General features: G+C 58.0%; 4 protein-coding genes across 4 annotated transcripts; 2 read left to right on the top strand and 2 right to left on the bottom strand.

Annotated features, from left to right (window-relative positions):
- Nucleotides 1-31: 31 nt before the first annotated feature.
- Nucleotides 32-1,028, top strand: B0T15DRAFT_492815 (Rieske [2Fe-2S] iron-sulfur domain-containing protein; the record flags this gene model as incomplete). The annotated part of the gene is made up of 4 exons (XM_062866886.1): nucleotides 32-317; nucleotides 464-552; nucleotides 624-774; nucleotides 847-1,028. 4 exons carry the CDS (start codon nucleotides 32-34, stop codon nucleotides 1,026-1,028), a joined length of 708 nt encoding a protein of 235 aa, XP_062723112.1.
- Nucleotides 1,029-3,372: 2,344 nt separating this feature from the next.
- Nucleotides 3,373-5,337, top strand: B0T15DRAFT_501852 (uncharacterized protein; the record flags this gene model as incomplete). The annotated part of the gene is made up of 3 exons (XM_062867404.1): nucleotides 3,373-3,918; nucleotides 3,977-4,214; nucleotides 4,273-5,337. 3 exons carry the CDS (start codon nucleotides 3,373-3,375, stop codon nucleotides 4,995-4,997), a joined length of 1,509 nt encoding a protein of 502 aa, XP_062723111.1. The 3' UTR covers nucleotides 4,998-5,337.
- Nucleotides 5,160-7,325, bottom strand: B0T15DRAFT_173988 (R3H-associated N-terminal domain-containing protein). The gene is made up of 4 exons (XM_062862225.1): nucleotides 7,217-7,325; nucleotides 6,630-7,141; nucleotides 5,823-6,453; nucleotides 5,160-5,702 (listed from the first exon to the last, which is right to left on the bottom strand). The coding sequence occupies exons 2-4, from the start codon at nucleotides 7,066-7,068 to the stop codon at nucleotides 5,504-5,506; spliced, it is 1,269 nt and encodes a 422-aa protein (XP_062723110.1). The 5' UTR covers nucleotides 7,069-7,141; nucleotides 7,217-7,325; the 3' UTR covers nucleotides 5,160-5,503.
- A 420-nt stretch (nucleotides 7,326-7,745) lies between these two features.
- On the bottom strand, nucleotides 7,746-9,761 carry B0T15DRAFT_174004 (uncharacterized protein). Its single transcript, XM_062862226.1, has one exon. The coding sequence runs from the start codon at nucleotides 9,262-9,264 to the stop codon at nucleotides 7,786-7,788; it is 1,479 nt and encodes a 492-aa protein (XP_062723109.1). The 5' UTR covers nucleotides 9,265-9,761; the 3' UTR covers nucleotides 7,746-7,785.
- Nucleotides 9,762-9,990: the final 229 nt, after the last annotated feature.

The following is a 9,990-nucleotide window of genomic DNA, read 5'->3' as shown; positions in this document are numbered from 1 at the left end:
TCCGATTTCCGCCACCAGTCTGAGCCGCGCAATGGCGCCCCTCTCGACCATGTCGCGCGCCCTCGCGCGGTCCGCCGCCTCCGCCTCCGTCCGGCTACCCGTCCGGGCCATGAGCTCGAGCCCGGCCCTGCGCGACCACGCCACCGCCTCGTCGACCTACGAGAGCCCCTTCAAGGGCGAGCCCAAGACCACCAAGGTCCCCGACTTCTCCAAGTACATGGCCAAGCGTGGCGGCAGCGCCAATGCGGTGTTTTCCTACTTCATGGTGGGCACGCTCGGCGCGATCTCGGCTGCCGGGGCCAAGTCGACTATCCAACGTGAGTTATTTTTGGAGATAACTGGGGGGAATTTGTTTGGAGTGCAAACGGGGCGCCAATTGGTGTTTGAGAGAGTGGGTGGAGGGGGGGTGGGCGCAAAGCCGGAGTGAAAAGCAAGAGGCTGACTGTGCCGGCGTGCGAAACAGAGTTCCTCGTCAACATGTCTGCTTCCGCCGATGTCTTGGCCATGGCTAAGGTCGAGGTCGACCTCAACGCCATCCCTGAGGGCAAGAACGTAAGGACACTTTTTCGGTTGCTGTTGGTAAGGTGATGGTGATGTTGTGTGGCTGACTCGGGCTCCTGCAGGTCATTATCAAGTGGAGAGGCAAGCCAGTCTTCATCCGCCACCGGACGCAGGCCGAAATCGAGGAGGCGAACAGCGTAAACGTTGCCCAATTAAGAGATCCCCAGTCCGACGAGGAGCGTGTCAAGAAGCCGGAGTGGCTTGTCATGTTGGGTATGCCGCGAATCCGCTGCTTATATGGGGAAGGAAGCCATTGAGAAGCAATGCTGACAGAGCATACCACAGGCGTCTGCACACACTTGGGTTGCGTGCCCATCGGCGAGGCCGGTGACTACGGAGGCTGGTTCTGCCCCTGCCACGGTTCTCACTACGATATCTCAGGCCGCATCAGGAAAGGACCCGCGCCGCTGAACCTCGAGATCCCCGCGTACGAGTTCCCCGAGGACGGCAAGCTGGTTGTCGGTTAAGAGGCGAAGCCACGGAAGAAGACGACATGCACAGAGCAGAGGGTGTATTACTACAGTACGGGGGCTTGGGGGAAATACAAGAGAGAGCGTCGCAGGGTTTCCGGTGCACCGCCCCGTCATAGACCATAAACCTCGGAGCAAAGCCTGACTGCTGCTTGAGTTTGGGCAATTTTCCTTTTTCAGCTTTCCTCCCCTTAGACCTTGTTCTCTAGCCAATGCCGATTGTACAAAAGACAAGACAAGACATTACTGGAAGCATCAGCGCGGTTTATTCGCATGTTACCACTCGGTGCTAGACAGAGGATCTGTTCCGGGGTTTGTTCTTGGTTCGGAGCACCAAGGTAGGAAGTACTAGCCAGGGAGAAATTGACAAGATGAATTCCAGGTTTTGGTACATCCGGGGATTTGAAGAAAACCGCTGGCTCGTCCTAAAGCCAAGTAGCTTCCTTGCTCTCTGGACACGGACTCATGTTATTCCCACTCAATGTTGTCCGGGAGGAATGATGCTACGACGGAGATCGCTCACCAACCTAGGAGGTCACAACGGAAGGATGGACAAATGTGAGATACCTATTTGTAGAGATTGGCCCAGGCATTGTATAGGTCACGGAATCTGATCACTTGGCATGGGTGTCAACTTTATGTGTCAATCAAACGTGCTCTTTAAGGTATTTTCACTAGCGAAGTCGTATTTCAGCGGAAACCGTTCATGTACCGTGATACTTCAGCGCGGACTGGGTCTCCATCGAGGACTCGATCGCAGCCGAGTTGACAAAGGAGCTCCTCATTCTCTATAAAACATGACACAGCTGTCGACCGGGCAGATATAGTCTGTCAAGCCTCAGACGAGCATGCGGTGCACCCCAATGGCTGGGTTAGCGGATGGTCGTTTCTTTTGACCCTCGTCCTGGACAAGGAGATCGTCGGCTCAGCTCGCCGCTAACCCGTGTTGGCGGCTGGTCTCGTTTCGTCTGATTTACAAGTTGCCTTGGAAACTCGGCCAATTCAAGGTCAGGTTGATCTAGAGTGCCGCACGGTGACGGACTCCGGGCGCTTGTGGTGTGGAAGGAAGGCTCGAGTTTCACTGACAGCGTTTGAAGAACCTCCTAGCCAGGGGGTGCCTGTTCCTCTTAACAGATTGCTACACAAATTCGCTGTGCTTCAGATAAGCAGTGGGTCTTCCTCGCTTGCCCTCCACGCAGCACAAGAATGGACAAGGTTCGAACCCTTGTAACCCCAGATCGCCGGCGGCGTCTGTCATTGGCTTCATCCCCTTGGACTGCATGCGGCTCCTGCCAGGGCAGCATGGGAGGTGAGACGAACGACGTGCCATGTCTCGTCTGATCTGATCTTTTCCGCCTTAGTGAATGCCGCCATCCTCGCATTCAACAATGTGCCTCGCTGCCGCCAATCGACCTGTTGCAGACGCGTTGGGCCGCGGGCGGGTTGCTCCATGAGATGCGGCCCCAACCACCAAGCGACAGGCCACAGCTGTTACCCCTGTGCTCGCAGCTCCCAGCTACTGTACGCTGCGTCGGAGGATTTCAAGTAAAAGCGATGGTTCGGCCACGCCAGCTGTAGCGTTGACAACCTAACATGGGTTCCTATGTTAGTTCCGCTTCCGGAACGCTGCGCAACCTTTGAGAGTTCGTCTCCATCTCGACTTCCTGTTCTAGACCCGTTTAAGACGGGCCGGAATCCGATGCGAACTCCTGTCAGGCATGGGACGAACCGCCCACGACCTGAGTAGGTACTGTACCTCCGCTGATGTTAGGTATCCGGCATGGGGCATTTCAGGCACGCCAACGACGTGTAAGACCCTCCCCCACGCAACCGCAGCCCCTGTGACGCCAACTCACAACCCAAGGTCCCAAAGCGGCATGCCACTGTTACATAGGATGACCCTTGATGTGCCACCCCGTTCCGGAACTCAGTCTAACCGACAGTTCTTCCCAGGGGGACGGCTCGCTCCCAAAGAGTGACAGGATAATCTTGTTTTCGTCTGTCCTACACTTTCGGATCGCCGGTACGCGCCGTGTTCGCGAGGGGGGAATCCCAGGACCCATGCACATCATGAGACGCCAGATCCAGCAGTCTTACTTTCACGTCGTATATAAGGTGCCTCGATCATTCCTCGGGGTCATGTTGGGCTTCCCATCTGGCAACGTTCCTTCCATCTTCACTTTTCATTCTTTCGAGGTTCTGGGAACTTTAGTTTTTCTTGACATTCTTTTAGGCTTTTAGCTCTATCGTTCTCTTCGTTAGGCCGGGCCTCATCTTTTTTTTTTTTTTTCCCCTTTTGAAATCCTCCATATCGCGTCGATCGCTACGAGGCTACGACATCATGAAGTACGGAACTGCGTTGGCTGCCCTGGCGGGCGTCGCTTCCGCTCGTGAGGTGCCCATCTATAGCAAGATGATGAAGCGCGAGGTCCCCCAGGAACACTCGCACGAGGCCATCCTCCGAGCCACCAACAAGGCCCTGCAGCTCAACAACCCTCTTCAGATCCAGGACACCGTCTTCGCTCTTCTGGGCAACGCGGCTGCTGCTGAGGGTGCCCCGAACGTCGACAATCTGGACTGCTTGCAGCAGATCATTGCCGACCAGGCCTTCACTAACGCAAAGGCTGCGGGTGACCTCGACGGCCAGACCAATGCCATTCTGTTCCGCGCCCTGGAGCGCAACACGGGCAAGGTTGGCCTGGCCAGCGTGCTCTGCAACGAGACCGCTACCAACCCTGAGATTGCCGCCATCTCGCAGCACCAAGACCCCGCTTCCCCTGAGGCTGCCAACAACGCGGACATCGAACTGGCAGTTGCCAAGTCCCTGGCATCGATCGGTGCCGACCCCCTTCTTGCTCTCCAGAGCGCCACGTTCCCCCCTGGCGAGGTATGGATGGGAAACTTAATCTTGGGTGCCCAAAACTAGAAGCTAACTTGGGTCCCAGATTGGTGACCCAACGGCCGCGGGAAAGACATGTGATGACCCCAACGATGCCCAGGGCTGCATCTTCACCCTGAACCTGCTCACCCCGGCGGTTACCGAGGCTGAGATTCAGGCTGCTGTTGGCAACGCCAACGCAGGCAATGGCAATGGGGCTGATGCTGGCAACGACGCTGGCAACGACGCTGGCAACGACGCTGGCAACGACGCTGGCAACGACGCTGGTGACGATGCTGATGATGGTATGTTACGGGTGACCCTCCGCTTCAGAGGGGAGTATATCCACTCACAAGTTGTTAGGATGTGATGCCGACGATGGCAACGATGCTGGCAACGATGCTGGTAACGATGCGGGTAGCGATGCTGGGAATGACGCTGGCGCCGATGCCGGTGCCGGCGATGCTCCCAGCGGCACCGTCAACGTCCAGGCCTTCACCGGCAGCCTCGGCGGGCCGCCGCCCCCGGTTGAGAGCACTGCGGGCGCGGACCGCCCCTTCTCGGTCAACGGAAACACCTTCCTGAACGCGGGCGCCGCCATCCAGCGCTCGTGCGCCATCCAGAAGAACGCGTGCGCCAACGCGGCCAACTCGGGCCAGATCGCCGGCGGCGCCCAGCAGTGCGACGCCCAGGAGGACCAGTGCCGCTCGGCCAACAACCTGAAGAGGGCTCGCCGCGCGGCCGCGTCCCGTCGCCAGGCAGCTGCTGCTGGTGGTGCCCTCGACTTCGGCGGCTGCAGCAACCCGGCCATCCAGTTCGCCGTCGGCCTGGACGGCCGCAAGGAGGCCAGCTTCCAGAACGTGAACACGGCCGACTTCAACCACGGGTCGGCGCAGAACATCCGCATTATTGCCGACTTCACCTGCCAGCAGCTGCAGAGCTCGTGCAAGGCTTCGGAGGAGACGGTGCAGACTTGCCTGCAGGCTTCCCAGGCTGCCCAGGCCGCCTCCGGGCAGGCTGCGGCGGATGCTTTCAACTCCGCCCTCGGTGTCTTGGCTGAGGAGCAGGTGTGCCAGGGGGGCGTCTGACAATGAGTGGAGGTTGTTGTGTGGAAGGAACTGAATACCCAACTTTTGTAGTGCAATTTGACATGATTGGATTGGGGTTTACTCCTTTGCTTTGCAAGTTTGACCGCAAGCTGAAGCTAGCGCATGAGAGCATTTGGGTATGACTTGGATGAATAGTATCTCAGATGTGTGCGTGGTCTTGCGAGGCATGTTCTTTCTGGCAGATATCAGAGCGATGAACCCTGCCTGCACTGGGGTATCTGTGTTTTGTGGTATGCTCACACGAGTGTTCTTGAAGGCTAGCTAGCTAGACCGCGTAATAGCTTGCCATGAATACCAACAGGACAGGCGGGACCGACGGACAGCAGGGTGACATGCATTCTATTCTCCCTAGTTTATACCGTGCTATCGTGCAACAACAAGCTGGTCTTCTATTTATATCCGCTGCATGGGAAATGTGCCAATACACTTCGCAATCTGGGTGCGCGACGCCAGCATGCAGAAAACCCAGTTTCCCCTGCCACCCTTCAAAACATCTCCCACAGCGGCGGCGGCAGGATAGGCCGGCTAATACGCGACTTAAGCCTTGGGCCATGCTGCTGCTGCTGCTGCTGCTGCTTCTGCTGCTTGGCAGCGATGTAGACAACACGCCGCACAGGGTTGCCCACCATGACTGACTTGGAGTCGAGGCCATAGTAGTCCGAGATAGAGTGCGTGAGCCAGCGCCTGTGGAGAAAGAGAACTTGTAAGCGAAGGGGTAAAAGAAGGGAAAGCAAAGAAGGGGAGGCACGATAAGAGAGAGAGGAATAAAGGAAGAAACACAACTGAGAAGAAAAATCAACGTACTTGAACGCCCCCCCACCAGCCTCATCCTCCCTCGCATCCAGCACCATCCCCAACTCCTCCTCCTCCTCCTCCTCCTCCTGCCGCCGCGCCGTCTTCCACGGCTTGCCGTCCCTCATGGACCGCCCGCCACGACCGACAAAGACGATCTCGTCCTCCTCATCATCATCCGGGCCCGTCTCGTCACTATCATCCGCACCGTCACGGCGGCCTTGATTCTCCTCCTCCTCCTCCCGCTGATACTTCGGCGGCGCCGCCACCACGGCCAGCAGCCCGCGCTCCACCACAAACTGCCGCACCGGCTCCTCGAGCACGCGCAGCCACGACTTGACGGCGGGCGTGCGCTTGGCCGTAGCGCGCAGGTCGCGCGGTACGCGGCCTACAGAAGATGACGACGAAGACGGCATACCTGCTCCCGTTGTTGTAGTACTAGTCGCCATCAACTTCTTCTTCTTGTTGTTGTTCGTCTTCGGGTTGCGGCGGTGGTCAGAAGTAGCGCGCTCGCGGAAGCTCTTATTATTATCCCAGTACTGAGCGAGCTGGTACGGAAACGGGGGCAGGACGCGATGAGTCGGGTGGATCTGCCAGTCGGACGGCAACGGCGGTTGCACGTTGGGGACGTGGAGGAGGTGGTCTGCATGGGCCATGAATGGCGCCGGGGAGCGTCCGATCAGCGCTGGCTTTTCCTTTCATTTTTTTGTTGTTCTTTGAACTGTGATATAACACTACTACGGAGGAAGGTGGTGGGTTCAAGTTGTTATGTTATGTCAGGGGAGTTGGGGAAGGAGGAGGGAGACTAAGAGTGTTTACCGTTCTCCCACCGACGCCGCTGCCGACTGCCCTCTTTTCCCTTGAGCAGCGCTTCGCGCCTCCGCATGCTGTCCCGGGCAGAACGCGGCCGAGTGATGCTTGCGCCGTAGGCGGCATCGTCAATGGCGCCATCGAATGCGACGCCGCGCAGCTTCATCCGGGCGGCAGCGCCGTTGTCGCCGCCGCCGCCGCCGCGGGTCTCGCGCACTGGTTGATCGACGTCGAGCGGGATGGACAGCGCGCTGCCCGTGCCTCGCGCAATGGGCGCTATGCTCAGCGACTCAAGCGCGGCCACGGTCCAGGCCTCGATGTCCACCGTCGCGGTCGAGGCATTGGACAGCGAGGGCCCGTGCAGAGCGTGAGGGGGATGGATCGGCTGCGGCTGTTGGAGGTGGTCGCCGTCCTCCTCGGGACCCGGAGGGATGCGCGTGATAGCCATTGGCGCGCGAGTTGCAGATTATGAGACGACGATTGGGGTGCCGTACGATGGATGCGACCAAGAATTGACGAAGCTGAGGGGTGTACGGTATCAGCTGGCGACCGCGTAAAGTGGCGAAACTCGCGACGCGGGGAGTGGATCTACCAACCCTTATCTCCCTGTCGGAAAGAAGAGAAGGAAAGAGCTTGGGGGAGAAGGGGTCATTCAATAAAGAAGCCCTCGGCCCTCAGCTTTCCTCGAAGCTAACACCACTGCCAAACCAAGGAAAAGAAGTTGCGGCTGAGTGCCGAGGTGGGATGTGTGAACTGTGAATGTCTTTCCGTCATCGCCGGCATGACACATTCCAGTGAATAGTCTCTCAATCGCAACCTGACTTTGACCAATCGGAGGTCTAGCGCAAGCAACGCCCCCTGAAGCTTACCGCTGACCGGCCCTTTCCGATGATTGATGATGATTCAGGTGAATTCGGTGGGGCACTGGAACCATTCAACACTTTAGCACGTTGTCCTGGACTTCATCTCGAAAAGGTGGCAGCGGGGATGAGTGAGACAGGACAGGAGAGGAAAGACGAGAGGTACACGAAGTACTGTTCAATACACAGTTCAATCGCTGCGGTGGAATTCCTAGCCGAACATTAGTCTTCTCCCGCAACTCCGAGATATGGGATCTTCTACGTCCGCCGCAGGTCCCCAACTCCAATAAACCACATGAATTCCCCTAAGACCACCTATTCTGCCTCAATCCATTGAGACTGCTTCTCAACTCCGCCCTTTCGCCATCACCCTCAGCAGCCGGCGCACTTTCCTTCCTATGGGCTATAGCATCACCAGTACTCCCGCCCTCCTCAATGTCCTCCAACCTCTCCATGCCCATCGGGCGCCCAGTCATGAACCCAACGACACTGCTCCTCATGCTGCCTCTCATATCCACACTCCGCCGCCCGGATTCCACCTCTGAGAAGTTGCCCATGCCTGTCTTCCGCCTGTTGCTAGCCCCGCGCTCGTTCCTAGGCGACGAAGACCATGCAGCCGGCAGCCACGCTGCGAACCGAGTTGAAGGACACGATTTTTCGCTCCCGCTCCCACGGCGCCGGCGTCTGACCATGACAAAGGAGACCGCAATCAGTGCGATAGCAGCTACGCTGCCTACAACGGGGGCGGCAACCCATGCCATGGACGGTGGACTGTCCCCTTGCTCTTGGAGGGTCGCCCCCGGGGCCGATTCCGCCGAGGTCACGGGCGTTGTGCTGGGGCCGGGAAAGAAGGACGGGAACGAGCCTGCGGCTAACGATGAAGATGGTGTGGTGGGCAAGCCGGATATTGCGAGGGTCGAAGAGTCGGGTGCCGGTACGAACGTCGAGGTCGATGTGGCTGGCCGAGCAGACTCAGTTATTGTGCTGCCGGCAGGTGGAGTGAAGAATACCGCCCCGCTACCGGCGCCGGGCGTTATGGCCGGTGGGAGTGATGGCGACGTCAGGATCGATACTCCGGGGTCCGTTGTAGGCAGTATAGGGGCGGGTGGTACTACCAGGCTTGCAGACGAAGACGTGACCTGAGAAGAACTGCCCGGAGGTTGGGGAGCAGCGGCCGCCACGATCGCGGAGTCGGTTCGTTGATCCGCTGCGATGGCGCTGGAATTCGCGACAGCCGTCTTGAGGTAGCAGTTTTTGAATCCGAGGTCCTGGCTCGGGTCAAAGGACAATGCTGCGCAGCCCGAGGTTGATGCGCATTGGCCCAAGCAGTCCTGGAAGGTAGGCGCGAAGTTCTGGGTCAAATCGCTCCCGGCGATGATGAAGCCGCACATGGTGGTGAAGCTGGTACCCAGCGTTTGCTGCGCTCCTCCCAGCGTCAGGCAATTCGAGGTGGCGCCTGGAAATTCTGCAATTGCAGAGTCACTGCTCCGCGAAGGGCGCTGCTCTTCCGGCCGTAGGTTGGCCTTCAAGGCACAACGCGAGCTCGCGTCATGAAAAGTGGCTGCTTCACATTTTGGGTGGAAAGAAGAGCAGAGGTCAACGCAGGCCTTGAAGTCGAAGGCGTCTAGTCTGTCGAGGACATCTCCTCCGAGATTGGTGTTGCAAAGAACAGTGAAATCTTGAAAGGTGCCTATCGTCGTCCCATTCCCACCCGGGCACACCGCCTTGTTCTGTCTCCGATGCACCTTTGCCCTTTCGACAATCTGTATCTCTCCTGAAAACATCGTTGCACCAAGCCTGCTGGTGTTCGATGTAAGGGCTCCAATAGAGAAAGCGGCAGCCGTGGAGTCGCGGCCGTGCGATGAACTAAACAATAGACATTATGAGTATGAGGCACACGTAGATGCAGAGCTCTTGCCAGAACGACTTCCGGAACATAAGGGAAACAGCGTGACTGCAGTTATAATAGCATCCACTGCTTCTGCTGAGGTCATGACGGACGTGGGGTGCTAGAGATGCATTGCGCCTGGCGTATCACCTGCCACGCGGCAGACATGATCGGCCGCGTAGTGGGGAGAAGCCGAACGATGCGGTTTGAAGTGGGCCTTCCAAGGAGAGGAGGTCATTTGGAATGTGGCTGAAGTAGAGAGCATGAATGCCGCCGCAGCACATTGCGTGTGGCGGTTAAAGTGCCGCATAGTCGAGGGGTCACGATAGCCGACGGTCGTGTTCCAGGAACGAAGATCATGGCAGCTAGCCGCAACCCTTCCGTGTCGCACCCGGGACCACTCCAGGTGAGATTCCAATCGGAATATTGTGAAAGCAATTGTCCCGTGTTCCAAACGCTAGCCGGGCGGAAAGTGTCCAGTGATGTCTGATGTTGGGTGCCGTCCAAGTGGAAGGACGGGGCAAGCTGACCGAAGCATTTTGCCTGAGATTGAAAGGAGACAATAGGCTGTCATCAAAGCATAACCTGCTTCATCTCCAAGGCTTGTAGGATCGGGCCAAAG

Source organism: Chaetomium strumarium, assembly GCF_033439665.1.
Source record: "Chaetomium strumarium strain CBS 333.67 chromosome Unknown B0T15scaffold_3, whole genome shotgun sequence".
Taxonomy (NCBI): Eukaryota; Fungi; Ascomycota; class Sordariomycetes; order Sordariales; family Chaetomiaceae; genus Chaetomium; species Chaetomium strumarium.
Note: the sequence above shows the minus strand (reverse complement) of the source record. Positions and strands in the feature narration are given on the sequence as shown.

Coding starts and splice junctions, on each gene's coding strand:
- B0T15DRAFT_173988 (XM_062862225.1), bottom strand. CDS start 7,068: ATGGCTATCACGCGCATCCCTCCGGGTCCCGAGGAGGACGGCGACCAC. Junction 6,454..6,629: donor GCGGCGTCGGTGGGAGAACG/GTAAACACTCTT, acceptor TGGCCCATGCAG/ACCACCTCCTCCACGTCCCC. Junction 5,703..5,822: donor GCTGGTGGGGGGGCGTTCAA/GTACGTTGATTT, acceptor CTTTCTCCACAG/GCGCTGGCTCACGCACTCTA.
- B0T15DRAFT_174004 (XM_062862226.1), bottom strand. CDS start 9,264: ATGTTTTCAGGAGAGATACAGATTGTCGAAAGGGCAAAGGTGCATCGG.